Source organism: Nicotiana tabacum, chromosome 14, assembly GCF_000715075.1.
Source record: "Nicotiana tabacum cultivar K326 chromosome 14, ASM71507v2, whole genome shotgun sequence".
In the NCBI taxonomy this organism is placed as follows: domain Eukaryota; kingdom Viridiplantae; phylum Streptophyta; class Magnoliopsida; order Solanales; family Solanaceae; genus Nicotiana; species Nicotiana tabacum.
The window spans coordinates 50,241,738-50,260,890 of record NC_134093.1 but is presented as its reverse complement, the minus strand read 5'-3'; the positions used below and the strand labels follow the sequence as shown (position 1 = coordinate 50,260,890).

Sequence of the window (19,153 nt, the reverse complement as noted above, 5' to 3'; positions counted from 1 at the left end):
TGGGTGTTTCAGTTGTGGTATTTATAAGGGTAATTATGATGTGGAGAGACTCTACAGATGTTTTGGTGGCAATATTCTTAGGTTTTGGTGACCTACGTGGTTTGGTCGAGTTAGAGGAATTAGTTCTAATAGCTTACTTATGTGCAGATGGATTTCAAAGTGTTCTTGACGGTTTGAATCGGATATTTTCTACTGGTGTGGGAAACATGTTGTATATTGTGATTTCCTCCTGGAAGGAAGCGAGAGAAAGGTTTCTAACTAACCGGGTATGTAATTTGCCGGTAACTCAGAGTTGATAATGAGATTCTTGTGCCTTTCACATGGTAGATGTGGTGTGGTGTGCGGGATTTAGATTCACACGCATAAGGTGGCAGTTCATTCTTGAAAGAAAGATCATGAATTTTAGACAGAATGGACAATTTTAAATATTTAGAGGAATGTTATAACTGCCCGAGGATCACTGAGAAGGGTGCGGATTTCAGAAGGCGCGTTATGTTTTGACTTATAGATGTTCATCGATATTGCAGTACCCACATGGGTTATAGACTGCTAATATTCAAATTATTTCTATGTGGCACGAAAGAATTATGAAAGTATTCCTCATGGGAAGATCGTGAAAAGAATACGTGTTAGTCATTCTAGTGCTGGAGTTGGGATCAGTTATGGTGATTCATGTGTTTGATGAATTTGGAGACTAGGAGCTCTCAGAAGTATATTATTTCAAGTTGTATCCTGTTTGAGGTGAGTATTTTATTTTTACTCAGTGGAGGCACTAGTTGCGTTAATTAATTGTAATAGTTACACACTATAAGTGTGCATATATGTGAGGTTTGAGCCAATGTGCGGGCATCAGGACAAGTACTCATACTCGAAAGAATGCTTAGGCTATGATATGCCTAGAGTTGGCTGTTGAGCGTAAAGTTATAATGTTTCTTGTGTTCGTACCTTTTTTGAGAACTATCTGGGATACATTTGAGGTTTAAAGGAGGTTAATTCCCCTTAATAAATGGGGTAGTTACTATTTTTGCGTTAACTTGTCAATTTGAAATGTGACACCAGACTTTGCACATGCTTACGCTATGGCGTGTTATTTATACCAGTCCAGGAGCATGCGAATCTTATTTCATTTATCACATACTTGTGTAATTATTTGATTGCTCTTCTATGATATGCTTGGACTGGAGGCCTGTGACCATGCCTGGCGGATTACGTTATTGGCATGTGAGTTGTCTGTGCGGATCCATATACTGATGTTTTTGGCACGTGAGTTGTTCGTGCGGGTTCATATATTGATACGATAGCACGTGAGTTGTCCGTGTGAGTCATGTTAATGTGAGCTCTAAAAGAGCTGGTTATTGTTATTTAACTTATATGTATCGGTTGTACAATATATAATGAGATTATAGCATTACAGTTGTGGTGGTTCTTGTTGAACTTACAATACGGTTCTCTACTTTGAGACATTTTCCATTTTTGGGTACAAAGTTGCGCAGCTGTGGATTGAGTTGTATTGGTGTGGCATCTCAATAGGATAGTTGTGTTTAATAATATAAGGTCATTGGACCTAGAATGGATACTATCAGGTTGGATTCCAGTATATTGGGAGGATAATATTGAAGGTCGGCATAGAAAGTGATTTTATCTGGGACTATAGTTATGGCTGGATACAGCTTGTTCATACTTATACAGTGTGTATATGTGAGATTCGGGTATTGAAAAGAATTCTGGATGCTAGAAATTTGGCTCCATGGTTTTTGGGCTAAGGTTAAATTAATGATTTTCAGTTATGTTGTGTGGTCAGGCCTATATAGAATAGGGTGACGTGAGATCACCCCCGGGTACGCGTGTAGTAAGATGAAAAAGTGATGCGGTGGCTTGGAACCAACTCTTGGCATGTTCGAGGACGAACGTATGTTTAAGTGGGGGAGATTGTAACGACCCAACCGGTCATTTTAAACATTTACGCTCCTTTCAACTATTTGAAGTATTGAATAACTTCCTACAAGGTATTATAACTTTTGTAAATTATCGATTTTGGTTTTAAGGTACTTCGGAGTTAGCTTGGAAGAATGAATTTCATGTTGAAAACTTAAGTTGAAATAGTTGACTTGATGTCGACTTATGTGTAAACAACCTCGAAATGGAGTTTTGATAATTCCAATATTTCCGTATGGTGATTTTGGACTTAGGAGTGTGTCCGGAAAATTATTTGGAGGTACGTAGTGGAATTTGGCTTGAAATGCCGAAAGTTAAATTTTTGGAAAGTTTGACCGGGGTGTTGACGTTTTGATATCGGGGTCGGAATTCAATTCTGTAAATTGGAATAGGTCCGTTATGTCATTTATGACTTGTGTGAAAAATTTGAGGTCAATCGGACTTGATTCGATAGGTTTCGGCATCGAATGTAGAAGTTGAAAATTTCATTTCATGTGAGTTCGCACAATACCCAACTTTGAACGAGAATCTCTCTCTATATATATATATATATATATATATATATATATATATATATATATATATATATATATATATATATATATATATATATGGAGTTATGTGATGTTCTACCTATCAAATGAAGGATTTTCGAGTCTAGTTTCTAACGCTTCAAACCGTTCGTCATTTGGACATTCCTACAAGAAGTTATGACCCAATTACCAAAGTTTGGAAAAAATGCGATTATGCGACCGCACAACCATTATGCGATCGCAGAAGTAGTTATGCGACCCCAAAATGGTTGCAAACCTGTCCAGTGAAGCCCATTTCTGGGCATCGATTTTGCGGTTAATTTTATGACCCGCATACCAATTCTGCAAACCATTATGCGACCGTAGACCTGCTTTCGGAGGGTTAATGTTTCTATTTTCATAACTCGACCCCATTTTGATAAATAGGCTTTGGGACTCATTTTGGAACAAATAATCTGACATTTTTAGAGAGAAGGGAGAGTGTTCTAGATAGAGGAAGAAGCTCAAGTGCTTTGTTCATCAAGATCTTGTTCAAGCTTTGAAATCCAACAAGGAAATATCACAAGATCTTCACCCAAGAGGTAAGGTTCTAACTCCTAGTCTTCAATTTCGAGTTTGGGTAAAGATGGGTGATTAAGAGTTTGATTCTTGGGTGTAATAGTATCGTTTATACATATCAATAAGGTTTATGGAAAGATTGTTGAGTTCAAATGGGTATATATTGGGTTGAAAATGGTAGAAATCTTCAAAGACTTTAATTGAAGATTTGAGGGTCGAGTTGACGTCGGAATTTGGTGAAATTTGTATGGTTGGACTCGTGGTTGGATGGGCGTTCATATTTGGTAACTTTTGTTAGATTTCAAGATGTGGGACCCACGGACAATGTTTGAGTTAAATTCGGATTTTATTGGAAAAATTAGTATATCCATATGGAATTAATTACAATAATTGGTATTGATTGAATCAAATTAATTGTGGCTAGATACAAGGTTTTGGAGACCAATTCTCGTGGCAATGGCATATCAGAATAAAGAATTACACGGTTTGAGGTAAGTAACAGTTTTAAATCTGGTCCATAGGGTATGAAACCCAGGATTTTGGTATCATGTGATTATTTTGGCGGTGACGCACATGCTAGGTGACGAGCGTGTGGGCGTGCACCGAGGGGATTGTGACTTGGTCCGTCCCGGGAAACTGTAAAGTTGAATAATTTGTTGTTAGCTATATGCCCTCTATGTGTTGATAAAATTTGACTATAAATCATGTTAGAAATCATGCTTAGGCTATGTGATATTACTGTTGGGGCCCACAAAGGTCGTGTACTTGTTGAATTGCCTGCTAAATGCTATATTTACTCAGTCTCAGTTTTTAGTTGCACATTTTATCTCAGTCTCTATTATTATTATTGATACATCATATCATTGTTATTTTGGCTGATTCATGATTTTTGAGAGCCCGTGAGACTGGAGAGATTTATGACTGCGGGAGGCCGAGGGCTTGATTGTGAGGATATATTTTGGATTGGGGCTCCCCGCCTGCAGCAGGCCTTATTGGCTTATTATTGCACGTGAGTTGGCCGTGAAGATCCTTATATTATTATTGCACGTGAGTTGGTCGTGCATCATGTGAGTTGGCCGTGCGGATCCAGATATTTATATTATAGGACGTGAGTTGTCCGTTCAGCACGTAAGTTGTCCGTGCTTATAGCGCTTGGGCTGTAGGAGCCCATCATGAGTCTGTACACGCCCAGTGAGCGAGGGTACCCATTGAGAGTGAGTGATAAAGGCTGGGAGCCCAGGGAGTGATTAGGGCTGGGAGCCCAGAGAGTGATTGTTGTCCTAAGAGGTGGTACTTGATTTTCATTTGTTGTTGCACTTAGTTGCTATCTGTCATTGTTGTGAAATCTTTGAAAGATTGTTGATATACGGATTACATGAACATGAACTGTATAAAAATATTGATTTGACATTAAACTGCGAGATTTGATAGCATGTCTATTCTTTGCCGAAATTACTGGAAATGAACCATAACTGTGTAGCTCGTTACTATCTTCAGTTCCTTATTTATTATTGTTACTTGTTGAGTTGGTTGTACTCATACTACACCCTGCACTTCGGGTGCAGATCCAGGTGTTCCCGGACATAGCGGGTGTTGATCCTTTTCGCGCGGTTGATTTTCAAGAGATTTTGAGGTAGCTGCCATGTTCTGCAGATCTTGTCTCTCCTTCTCTATCTCCTTGTTCACTGTGTTTGGCCTAAGACTATTATAGACCATATTTTCCAGACTTGTACTCATATTAGATGCTCATGTACTCGGTTACACCAGGTTTTGGGGAGTGTTCATGTCATTATTTGTGAGATTTTGTATTGTGTTAAATTATTGTATTTTCAAACTTAAGAGAAATTGTGGTTTATCAAGATTATCGGCTTTCCTAGTATCGAGATAGGCATCATCACGACAAGTTGGGATTTTGGGTCGTGACATATCCTACCACAGAACCCATATGCTACTTTGCCGCTCTCCCACTTTAGTCAAACCCTCTCCTTTAGGCAACTTCCCGACTTCTACTTTTCATACTTAATTTACTAGTAATTCAACCACCGCGAGACTCCCTTCCACCATGTCCTTCCTCATCCTTCGCTGTCCAGCTGTTGCCTTAATTCCAAATCCATCTATGTAGCACTTGGATTAATAGATCGCTACCAACTTTAAACCTCCCCGAAGTTCACCTTTATCGAGCTATCAACACTAGGAACACCGATTCATTTCTAAACCACATCACACCACGATCTCTGACGGCCGCTTCCCTGGCACCATTTCACCATACCCTGCCCCGAAGGCGAATTGAAGAAAACCATAACACCGGCGAACTTTACACATTCACCAAGGACAACGACGCCACATCACAAATGAAAATTTTGCCATGCTCGAAAAAACAAAGTCTCGTTACTCCATCAACCCAACCCTGGACATTCATAGTCCGATTGCCTTTCCTCCACTGGAAATAAAATGATGAACCTCTGAATCATGCACCGAGAATAACCTCCTTTCAAGTCATTCACTACCCCGACACATAGACAAGAATTTTACCATTACATCAATACTATGCGATAACAACTCATGAATCATTATAACAACAAATTCTTAACTTCAAAACCATAGGAATTACTGATACTGAGCTGAAATGACAGGACAGCCTTCGCAAGGTGACGACCATAGCCCAAGCAATTACGTAGGGAGAAACATCCTGCACCACATCTATAGTACCATTAAAATTCCTCGATTCCCAATTGATAACAAGCGCTTCATGTCACATAAGATTGAGTAGGAAAGAAATAAAGGTGCAAGTCTTAAATGAATCAAATTGCACGATGAAGAATCAAGAAGGGAAGTAATCCTATCAGCCCTGCAGCCTCTCGAAGATAAGTATAGACGTCTTCGTACCGATCCACAAGACTCTACTAGACTCGCTCATGACTCGTGAGACCTAAGTGAACCTAGAGCTATGATACCATGTTTTCATGACCCAAAATCTATTAAAGGTCGTGATGGCACCTAACACCACTGTCAGGCAAGCCAACAATAAAAGTTTAACTTAATTACTCATTTTTGTATTTTTGAAATCGTAAATTTCCTTCAATTGAATAAGAAGAGATAAAATTTTACAGAGTAAATGATAGTATCTTCACAACAACAATACGGAACAACTCATAATCATCCCCAAAATCTGGTGTCACAAGTGCATGAGCATTTACGAGGTAGTAAAATAAAATACAACATCTGTCCGGAATACAAATTGGACAGGAAAATATAAATAACTCAGAAGGAGACTCTGCTGGTTGTGGATCGTAACATGAAATGCAGCTCACGGTAAGTCCCTGCATCATCCGTGCCTCCGCGCCCAAAGGACCACCAGACATAAAAGTACATGCACAAAAATGTGCAGAAAGTGTAGTATGAGTACGTAAATCAACATGTACCCAATAAGAATCTAGCCTAACCCCGGAGGAGTAGTGACGAGGGGTCGACATCGACACTCACTAGTGGTCCAATAATATCAGGTACAATCAAGAGATGAACAAATATGAGGCAGAGTAAATAAATAAAATAAACAAGTATAAATACGTGGTACAATTCTCCTCTTTATAATAGGATCAAGCTCTCAATTAGAAAATTTCCTCCTCAACAGGAGCATATATATAAATATACAGTGGACCTCACCAAAATGGGTAGTTATACTTCAAATCAGGAAGAACTCACAGATACACTGGCTTCTTGCCAAATGTTATGCACGATTTCATGAGGATATTTTATAGAAATGCCAAGGTGTACGACCCGATCCCATAATAATCTGTACACTGCCGAGGGTCAAACGACATGAACCATAGATGCATCTATTAACCTGCCGAGGCGAACGGCCCGCTCCTATGAGAGTGTGGTACATAAATCCTGCCGAGGCGAACTGCCCGATCCCATTAGAATAAGAAGCTTTATCGGGTCCTTGCCCCCACTCACTAATAAACGTGTGAGTTATAATTTTAAAGAAAACCTTTCGATGAAAATGCATAGCGCTGAACAAATCCGTAAGAGGAACACAAGTATTCTGTGGCAAGTCATGAAACTCGCGAAAATATTACAATAGCAAGTATATCACTCTACACATGTCTAGTCTCAAGTTATAATGCGAAATAAAAGAATTAAACGAGCAAGGATTATCCCTATAGTACAAGTACAGCATGGGGTGAACCTAAGTCTACCCGGACAATAACATGGATATAACTACGTACGGACTCTCATCACCTCGTGTGTACGCAATCCCCGCAACAAGTTTCACATATTAAATATATCACCTAGGGGTAGTTTCCCCCTCACAGAGTTAGACAGGAGACTTACCTCGTCTCAAAGCTTACTTTCCGGTCCAAAATTGTGCTTTAAATCCTCAACTCTGTGCCAAATGACCCGAACCTAGTCAAATATTATATAAAATAGTCAATACATGCTCAAGAGTTCGCATCCCAACTATTAAAGTGATTTTCCAACCCAAATTGAAGAATTCCTAAAATTCACCCCCGGGCCCACGTGCCCAAATTTAGGAAATTTTTGAAGAAAATTGTTCCCCATAACCTCATGAACTAAAATATATTATTTTTATCTAACTCCATAATCATTTTCGTGGGTTAATCCCATTTTTATCAAAACCCTTGATTTCACCAATTTTTACATGTTAATCTACCCCTAATCTATGTATTTAACTTATGTTGTATAGAAATTACTTACCTCAATGTGCTAGGTGAAAACCCTATTCTAAGAACTCCAAAAATCGCCCAAGAGATGAAAGAAATGAGCTAAATGGCCTAAGTTTTGCATTTAATAAAGTTGTGCACGGACTCAGATGTCGCATTTGCGACATCTGGTTAACTAATGCAAAGGTCGCAAATGCGACAAAAACATCGCAAATGCGAATTGCGCTCCCACTGCCAAGGTCGCAAATGTGACCAAGGAATTGCAAATGCGAACCCTATCAAGGTCGCAAATGCGACTGATTTTTCGCAAATGCGAATGCCCAGATCAGGATTCTTCGCAAATGCGAACAAATTCTCGCATTTGCGAGACCTGCAATAGCTACCAATAAACACCAGAAAAACAGAAGTTTTTCTCATCTTTTCGAACGTCCGAAACTCACCCGAGCTCTCAGGGCTCCACACCAAACACACACATGGATTAACACACGAATCGGACGCCAAAATGCATGGATTAACTCATGAACTCGAAAACTTATAAAAATACTCTCGCGCCTCTGATTCCTATCAAATCAACTCGGAATGATACCAGATTTTGCGTGTAAGTCTTAAATCATATTACGGACCTACTCCAACCTACAGAACCGGAATCAAAACTCGATATCAATAAATCCACCCACGGTCAAACTTTCCAAAAATTTCAAATTTCCATTTTTCACCAAATGACCCTGAATCGACCTATTGACCTCCAAATCCACTTCCGGATGCGCCCCTAAGTCTAGAATCACCATACGGAGCTATTCCCAAGCTTGGAATCCCAAACGGACATCGATAACATTGAAATGCACTTCAACCCTAATTTATGAAATCCTTCCAAAGTGCCAACTTTCCACAATAGACGCTGAAGTGCTACCGGGTCATCCAAAACCCGATCCGGACATACGCCCAAGTCCAAAATCATCATACAAACCTGTTGAAGCCTTCAAATTCCGATTCTGAGGTCATTTACTCGAAATCACACCCTAGTAAATTATTCCAACTTAAAGCTTCCGAAATGAGAATTTTCTTTCTAAATCAACTCCGGACTTCCCGAAAATCAATTCTGATCACACGTACAAGTCATAATATCTAAAGTGAATCTACTCATGGCCTCAAACTACCAAACGATGTGCTAGGGCTCAAAACGATCGGTCGGGTCGTTACAGAAAGAGTAAAGAAGCAGTTGCATGAGTTTTTGGATAAGGGGTTCTTTAGATCAACAGTTGTATGAGTTTTTGGATAAGGGGTTCTTTAGATCGAATGTTTCTCCTTGGGGTACACCGTTGTTGTTTGTAAAGAAGAAGGATGGTTCCATGAGGATTTGCATTTGCTATAGGAAGTTAAACAAGGTCAGCAGTTGAACAACGTCACTATCAAGAAGAAGTATCCATTACCTCGTATTGGTAATTTGTTTGATCATATGTTTGGTGTCAGAGTATTCTCGAATATTGATTTAAGATCATGTTAATATCAATGAAGATTAGGGATTCAGACATCCCTAAAATGGCTTTCAGGACTCGTTATAGACATTATGAGTTTTTGTTGATGTCCTTTGGTTTGACTAATGCTCTTGCAGCTTTTATACATTTGATGAACAATGTATTCTAGCCATATTTGAATTCTTTTGTCATTGTATTCATTGATTGATATCTTGGTATATTTTCATAGTAGGAAGGAGCACGAGTAGCCTTTGAGAATTGTGCTTAAGATTTTGAGGGAGAAGAAGTTGTATGCTAAGTTGTTAAGTGCGAGGTTTGGTTGGATTCGGTGGCATTCTTAGGCTTAGTGGTGTCTAGTGATGATATCAAGGTGTATTCAAAGAAGATTGAGGCGGTACAGGGTTGGCCTAGACCTTCTACAACTACAGAGTTTAGGAGTTTCTTGGGATTGGCTGGCTACTATCATCGTTTTGTGTATGGGTTTTCATCCATTGTAGACCCATTTACCAAGTTGACTCATAAAGGTGATTCTTTTAGATGGTCTAATGAGTATGGGGAGAGATTTCAAAAGCTCAACACTACTTTGACTACAGCTCCAGTGTTGGTGTTCCCTATAGTTTTAGGGTCATACACTATGTATTGTGATGCTTCACGCATGGGTCTTGGTGCAGTGTTGATGCAGGATGATAGCATGATTGCTTATAAGTTACAACAGTTGAAGCCCCATGACAAGAATTATCCGGTTCATAATTTGTAGTTGGCAGCTATTGTGTATGCACTCAAGATTGGGAGGTATTACTTATGTGGTGTGTCATGTGAGGTTTATACGGATAATAGAAGTCTTCAGCACTTGTTGAAGCAAAAGGATTTGAATTTGAGGTAGTAGCAATGACTTGAGTTGCGTAAGGATTATGATATTACTATCTTGTATTATTCAAGTAAGGCAAATATTCTAGTGGATTCCTTGAGTGGGAAGGCATAAAGTATGGATAGTTTGGCATTCATTCTAGTTGAGGAGAGGACTTGGCTATGGCTGTTCAGGCCTTGGCTAATAAATTTGTATTTACGAGCCTAGCAGAGTTCTTGCTTGTGTTGTTGCGTAGTGGTCCTTGTTTTAGCGCATTAAGGTTCGTCTGTATGATTATCCTTATCTTCTTGTCCTAAAGGTCACAATGTTGCAAGGTGGTGCTAAGGAAATGTTCATTGGAGATAACGGTGTTTGCAACTTCAAGGTCGGCTTTGTATTCCTAATGTGGATGGTTTGAACGAGTTGATTCTTGAGGATGCTCATAGTTTGTAGTATTTTATTCACCCTGTATTACGAAGATGTATCGTGATTTGAAGCGGCATTATTGTTGGACATGTTTCGCGATGTTTGAATTGTCAGCAGGTCAAGTGTGAGCACCAGAAGCCAGGTGGTTTGGTTCAGAGGTTAGATATACCAGAGTGGAAATGGGAGTGCATTGCTATGAACTTTGTAGTTGGGTTACATGAACCTTGAGAAAGTTTGATGTTGTTTGGTTCATTGTGGATAGATCGACTAAGTCTATGTATTTCATTTCGGTTATGACTTCTTACACCCCATTCGTCTATGGGTGAATTGCAATGCTAAGCTCTGGTTAGTTGAGAGCTTATGTTATTAATTTTGGGGGACATTGGGGTCGGTTTCTACCATTGGCGAAGTTTTCTTACAATAATAGTTACCAGTCTAGTATCCAAATGGCTCCATGTGAGGCCTTATATGAGATGTGATGTCATTCTTTGGTTAGTTGCTTTGAGCCTTGTGAGGCTAGGTTATTGGATACAGCTTTGGTTCGTGATGTTCTAGAGAAGGTGAAGTTGATTCAGGGGAGACTTCGTACATCGCAATCCAAGCAAAAGCGTTATGTTGATAGGAAGGTTCGTCATGTGGCTATCATGGATGGTGAAAAGGTTCTTCTTAGAGTTTTGCCTGTGAAGGGCGCGATGAGATCTGGGAAGAAGGGTAATATGAGCCCCAAGTAAATTGGCACGTTTAAAGTTTTAGAGAGAGTTCATGAGATGGATTACAGGCTTGCTTTGCCACCCATCTTGTCGGGAGTTTATCCGGTATTTTATGTTTTCATGCTTCAGAAGTATTATAATGACAAGTCACATGTGTTACATTTCAGTTCAGTGCAGTTGGATGAGAATCTGGCTTATGAAAAAGAGTTAGTGTCACTACATAAAATCTCAACCAAAGGGTCGTGATGGCGCCTAACGCTACTTGCTAGGCAAGACAACAGTTAACCATAATAAGAGATACAAAACTAACATATAACAGTGTGATATAATAAATGAGAGTAAAATCTCCACAATCACATGATAAGTCTAAACAAATACACTATCTAAACAAATCCCTAAGAGTGGCTGTCGGTGAGTGCATGAGTACTAGGGAATACTAAATACAGAGTCTGAAATGAAATACAATATTGTCTAATAAAATGAACAACAATAGAGATAATGAAGGTGACTCCATAGTCTGTGGAAGGAGACATAGCAGTACCTCGAATCACCTAGATGTCCAAGATAATAACCTCTTGAGACTCTGCTGGGACAAATGACGGGATCTACACAAGAAGTACAATAGTATAGTATACCGGTCTCATGTACTCAGTAAGTATCGAGCCTAACCCTGACGAGGTAGTGATGACGCTAAGACATGACACCTACTTATAAACCCGTGAAGTTAATATGCAAGAGAAATAACAAGTGAAATAATAGGCAGAATAGTTCGGGACCCCCCTGAACTTGACAATTTTTATTTAGTTCCCTCTTTAACTTCACGTGGCCTTTAATACTCCCCCTGAACTTGGTAATGTCATAGCCTCGATCCTCCGGGACGCTGACAATCCTTGGAAGTGTGACACACGCGCTGCCATATGGATTCTTTTGCCAATGTGGTATTTTTCTTATAATAAAATATATACTTTTATCTGTTTAAGTCCACCAACTATTTAAATCAGTTTTTTCGTGCCAAATTTGTAAATAACGCTTGAAACAACATTATTTTGACTATAACTTTTTATTTGGTTAAAGATAATGATATTTCAATCAAGTTACTTTTACATATTTGGTCAGGAAAAGAAGAAATATACAGTTAAAATATATTATCATCGCATCTAAAAAAAATACATTGTTGGAACTCCATATATTGGCTAAATAAATATTTTAGCTAAAAATAGTAAAATTTTGACCAAATATTTGCAAATTGGACTCGAAAAAAATTCATAGTTTAAATAAATAGTCATTACATGAAAAACAAAATACACAGTACTTTTTTCTTTTTGTAGAAAATACACCATTTGAATCATTTCAGTACTTTGGCTAAATCTTCTTTTTATTTTGCTAAAATAAATGCAGTTTCAACTAACTTTTGAAAATTTGGACTGAAAAGTTATAACATATATTTGTTGTATCGAAATAAATACCATTGGGATAAAATATGCAATGTATATAAAGAAGTAACAACGAGAAACACAATTGGAACAAATAAATCATTATATTTCATTTTGTGGCAATTAATATTTGAAAAATACCCCACTTGGAAGCTAATTTTTCGATTTTTCTTCCCTCCTACACGCCTAAAAGAGAGTATATTCACACTTTTTTCCATATCCGTGTCTAGGAGGTCAAGACTATAAAATTTCCATGTTTGGGGGGAGGGGGGGGGAGGAATAAAGATCACATGAAGTTTAAGGGGGAATTAAACAAAAGTTGCCAAGTTTGGGGGGGGGGGGGGGAGGTATTGAACTTTTCTGCCGAAATAATAATAAGAATAACAAAATAAATTGGAAGATAGAAAACAGAAATAAATATGATAAATACTAAAAGCGGTTAATAAAAGAAATAGCGACCATGTTTCTCATATATCACCACCAAGCCTCTCTGAGCAACTCAAATCCAAGAGTATGAAACGATAACTATGAAAAGAAATAAAGTCAAATTCATAAATCCACATAATAAGAGAAATGAGAAAAAGATATCATATTAATAGCACAGAAACACCCATCGTGCATATAACACCCATCCTCACAGCAAGAAAATATCGGTCATGCAATATCTCTCATCTTCACAATATGGAAGAACCCGTCGTGAAATATGTCTCATCCCGACAGCACAGAAACATCCGTCGTGCAATATCTCTCATCCTGAAAGCATGGAAATACCCATCGGGCAATATCTCTCATCATCAAAGCAAGAAAACACACATCGTGCATAATCACTCATCCTCACTAAGTATATGTAAATCAGTACCAAGTAAGGTAAAGAGCATAATAACATCAAGGCGAGTGATTAAATATAATACGCCAAGTGAGAGAATAATCACAACATTTGCACCAATAAGCGAGCCAAGATCTCAAGAACCGTAAATTACAAATATCTCAACAAAACCTAAACATACTTACTAGCATGAATGTAAATAAGCAAGTACTGTAACAAACTATTTTAGCATAGGAGAAATAATACATGAAGCAAACAAGGAATAAATAAGGTTAATTTTATCTGTATGCTTAAACCCTGTCAAACGCATATACACTTATCACTCACATATATGCCGCTCCTAACACATATATCACATAGCATATAGACCCAACTATAGCCTAATTCTCTAAAATCAAGGTTAACCAAGACACTTACCTCTTTTCTAAACAAGTCAACCCTCCAATACCGCTTTCCCTTTAGCACAAACCTCTAACACAACTCGAATGTAGTCAATTAATACTCGAATAAGTCAAAACAAGAATTAAAAACTATCCTAGTATAAAAAAGGTTCAATCTTTATCATATTTGAAAAGGTCAATAAAAAGTCAACCCAGACCCACTTGGTCCAAATCCGAAATCAATACCAAATCTCAATTTTTTATTCTTTCTTAAATCCATATGTGATTTGTATCAAAATCAGACATCAAATCGAGGTTCAAATTCCCAAAATTATCTCTCTTTAGTTTTACCCAAAATCCCCAACTTTTACCCTTAAAATTTCTAGATTTAAAGGTGAAAATGTAAAAATTATGAAAATAAATAAAAACTAAGTAAAAATTACTAACCTTTGAAGTTGGGGTAAAAATCCTCTCAATAATATCCTAAATCCATGGTCTAGGTAAACAAATGGTGAAAAGTAGCTAAATCCCGATTTTCATCACTTTATATATATGGGCGCCAGGTGCTCTTCACATTCGCGGAGCACCTATCGCACTCGCGAAGGCCAATGGTCAGCAGACCATCGCATTCGTGAAGGCTGCTTCATGTTTGCAAAGGTTGTCTTCCCCAAGCCTCAGCGTTAGCATTATACCTCACGCATTCGTGGAGAAGAAAACCGTATACCCCCTCCCCCAAAAACTGGAAGCCTATGTGTTCAACTCCCCCCACACCATTGCATTTGAAGTATCTCCTCCGCATTCGAAGAAGGTAAGACTTCCCCTGCCCTAAATCACCCTACACGAACCCGAGACAAGCTCCGCGTTCACGATGCACATCACACTAGCATCAAATCAGCTACTGTAATTTTTGCAAAAATGACCGAAAACCACCCTGAAACTTACCCGAGCCCCTCGGAACCCCGTTCAATTATTCCAACAAGTATATAAAACTAACACGAACTCGCTCACAAGCTAGAAACTTCAAAATAACTTAAAAAATCAAGAATCAACCATCAAACTTGTCATGACCCAAAATCTACCCAGTCGTGATGGCACCTAACCCAATCTGCTAGGTAAGCCAAATAACAGTCGACACAATTTAAATGAGGACTATAAGAATTAATAAATAAAATAACTGAATTCTCATACAAAACACAAGGGTTGGTAATACAAGTCATGAGCCACTAAGACTTAGATTTACAAAGTTGGTATGCAATAAATACAACATCTATTTGGAATGTATATAAACAGATTACAAATCTGAAACTACCAATGACAAATGGTACCTATATCCAAAAATCAAGTACATCTCCACTGCCAGTTCCCGTCACCCATAGCATCTCAGTTCCAAGATCTGCACACAAGGTGCAGAAGTGTAGTACAAGTACAACCAACCACATATACTCAGCAAGTATCATAACTAACCTCGACGAGATAATAAAAGCAAGAATTATAAATGATGCTCGCTAATAACCTATACAGTTGATAAATTCCAACAAGTACAAAATAGTAATATGATCAAATCATGAAATCATAGATAAAATTACCTCGGTGCACACAATTTTCTTAGCATACTCTGCTCTGTCAACAATCCATCATATAAGGAAAATATGCAATTAAATCACGTAAGTAACCAAGGAAATTGCAAGTAAAGATGAAATGCAATAACCAAATATCAATCCATTGCGACGCGCAACCCGATCCAAATAGAAATCACAATACGGTTCTACGGCCCACATCAGAATCTCAGTAACCAAACCAGGCCAAATCACTAATCAGCCTTCCCAAGGCCCGCATCAACTAGAAACCCATCGGTTTCTCACAATCCGCGTGTACACCATCAAGAAGAAACATAAGAGGGTGACCCAAGGGGGATGGATCCATATCCACATACAACATGGACAACTGACGTACTATCATAATCCGCCTGATGTGGTCACATGCTCAATATCATAATCCACTCGGCGTGGTTACATGCTCAATATCATGGATCCGCCCGGCGTTGTTACATGCTCAATATCACAATCCGCCCGGCATGGTTATTGGCTCAATATCATAATCCGTCCGGCATAGTCATAGGCTCCCAATCAAATCTATATCACACAGAAAGAAGATGTGTGAGAATACATGTACATGATCAGAAAACATCAAATTTTATACTCCTAGACTGGTTTAAGTGACATGCTAAGGTGTATACATGTGCAAAGTGTGCTAACATAGCTCAAATGAGGCAAATACATCACAAAAGTAGCCACTATCAGGTTCAATAAGGAGATTACCCTATATGTAACCTCAAACATGGCTCAAATAACTAACAACAGGGGTACAAATATAAGAATCATCACAGCTTGAAGCTTAGCAATCAACACAAGGCATATCATAGTCTACGCACTACCCCGAGTATGAATAATACCACGGTGCACACACATGGGCTCAACCACGCACATGTGCGCCACCAATAGCATGTATCTATCACAAATAACTCAGGTAACTAGTGCCTCATCCAAGTTTAGGTAGGATATTTACCTAAAGCAAGCCAAATCGTTACTATAGAAATGCCATCCCGTGAGAATAAAGGTCGAATCTTTAATCAAATACTCAAAGTCAACGAAAAACTCAACTCGGGCTCGCACCTTGAAACCCAACAAAACTCATAAATTTGGATAAATCATTTGAATACAAGTCCAACCATATTAATTTCACTGAAATTTGACTCCGAGTCAATGTTCAAAACCCAATTATTCATTTTAGAAACGTTTAGACAAAACCCCCAATTTCTCTTTTAGATTCATCAATCAAATACAAAAATCAAAGACGAAATCATGTAAAATAAACAAATTCGAGTAAAAAAATACTTAACCCAATCCAAATTGTGAAAACCGCCTCAAAGATCTCCCAAATCCGAGCTTAAGATCTAAAAATATGACAAAATAACTCAACCCTAGAAATATAAAGTCTGCCCAGGCATCTCCGCATCCGTGGACCAAATAGCCTCATCTGCGACAAATAACTCACATATATGAGTTCCACTGAAGCCCTGACCTATCGCTCCTGCGGACAACTCCTCGTATCTGCGGACTCGCAGATGCGGAAAGACTTTGCATCTGCGCACACACCCAACCTCCGCTAACTTTGCATATGCGGACACCCAAGCGCATATGTGTTTCATCATCTGCGGCCAATATCCTTCTCTGAAGACTCTTCTCTCGTGCCATCTCTTCCCCTTCTATGCCCTTTCGTTTGCATCTGCGCCTAATGTTCCGCAGGTGCGATCACTCCAGATCCCTGCCAAAATCAGCCTTACCAACATGATTCAAAATGATCTGAAACCCATCTTAAACTCACCCGATCCCCTCGAGACCCTGTCTGAACATACCAATAAGTCCCAACACATAACACATACCTACTCAAGGCCTCAAATTATACATTGTAATATCAAATCCATGAATCGTGACTCAATTCAAGTTTAATGAACTATTTCAAATTTCCAAATTCCAAACTTACGACGTATACGTCTAAACAACTCAGAATCACCTCAAGTTTTGAACACAAGTTCCAAATGAAATAAAAACCATATTCCAACTCACAGAAAAATAATCTGTACCTGATAACATTGAAGTCAACTCCCTGTCAAACTTATGAACTTTCCAAAACTTTCAAATTGCCAACTTTCACCAAATATAGCCGAAACCTTATAGAAATATCCAAATGAATATCTGGGTATACGCCAAAGTCCAAAATCGTTATCCGGACCTAACAGAACCATAAAAACTCTGATCCGAGGTCAAATACACTAAATTAAAAATCAGTCAACTTTTCCAACTTAAAGCTTCCTAGTTGAGAATCATTCTTCCAAATCAATCCCGAACCACTCAAAAACCAAAACCGACGATACACACAATTCATAATACACCATATGCAGCTATTGAAGACCTTAAACCACTAAACGAAATGCAAATACTCAAAATGACCGATCGGGACGTTACGTTCTCCCCCACTTAAACATACGTTCATCCTCGAATGTGCCAAGAGTCATTCCACAACCATCAAATCACTGTATAAACTCACTATACCCATACCCGTGGGAGAACCCGCGTCACCCCAACCTATATAAGACTAACAACATAGCCTAATTGAAGATCCTTACTTCAACCTTAGTCCATAAACCTTAGAACACAATCCCCAACATTCGGAACTCATTATAAGACCCGACTCTTGCATATGAACACTGAATAAGTCTAAATAAGTTGTATCAAGACATAACCATAACCTTAGATATAATCACATGATATAGCACATGACTCAAATACTCATAGCAATAACTCCCGACCACAATAGCTGCTGAATAACAAACTCGATATCGGTAGCAAACCACTTATCGAATACAACCTTGATCTAAAACTTCGGATACTGCCATTGATGAAAGAAAAACGCAAAAACTTTAAATCACTCATCATATCAACAAGTCGTGGAGCTCTCTCGCCCGACAAGAACCATAGCCAAATTCTAAGCTGACTAATAACATTACTCTTCCAAACATACTTTAATCAAACTCGATAGCACTCATTCAAGGTACAATAACCTCTCATCCAGTACAAGCTTCTCGATAGACATGCAACACCAATACCACCTAGAGCAACATACCATTCAATCCGTGCACCAAACAAATAACAACTCGAATGTAACCAAAGATAGAAGAAGAACCAAATAAGAGAATCATCCTGTAAGCTCAACAGAGACTACCACAAATCACAACACTATCAACCCATCACACAAAGGAGAAACAAAACACACGGAAGAAGCACAAAGGATCATATCCTAGCATATCTTCATTGTGATGCATGACCCAATCCAAACCCCGGTCCACAAGGAATACCTTTAGCCATGATGCTCCCAATCAACAACCATATGCATATCAACAACAAACACGCGAAGTGCATGACCATAACTATGGAGAAACATATAGCACAATATACCATAAATGGAAGACTATAACCAAGGCGCAAACCACCATTGAACACCCCAAGAACCATCTCGCTCGAATTCCACCACAATGCCCAAATAAAACCGCTTCATGTGTATAAATAGTCAATAGTCGCACATCCCATCGTAGCATAGAAGTGTAACACATGGAACATATTACACACGGATAAGATCAACTCTAATCGATGACACACCCCTCAACCATAGCTGTACTGAATAATTAAACTCGATCTGACATAAAGCACATATTCTCAGCAGGCTTTCTAATGGGCCCCCAAATCAATATTGATCCTCCCTAAATAGGTAGATAACCTCCGAAAAGT

General features: G+C 38.6%; 1 protein-coding gene across 1 annotated transcript in view; it reads left to right on the top strand.

The window, feature by feature from the left end:
- LOC142168939 (uncharacterized) overlaps nt 1-19,153 on the top strand; it is a 105,648-nt gene that overhangs the window by 3,733 nt on the left and 82,762 nt on the right. The window contains exons 3-7 of the mRNA XM_075230116.1: nt 9,528-9,710; nt 9,858-9,928; nt 10,305-10,445; nt 10,577-10,617; nt 10,956-11,170. Coding sequence (XP_075086217.1) covers nt 9,528-9,710; nt 9,858-9,928; nt 10,305-10,445; nt 10,577-10,617; nt 10,956-11,170 — 651 coding nt within the window. The remainder of the gene's footprint in view (nt 1-9,527; nt 9,711-9,857; nt 9,929-10,304; nt 10,446-10,576; nt 10,618-10,955; nt 11,171-19,153) is intronic.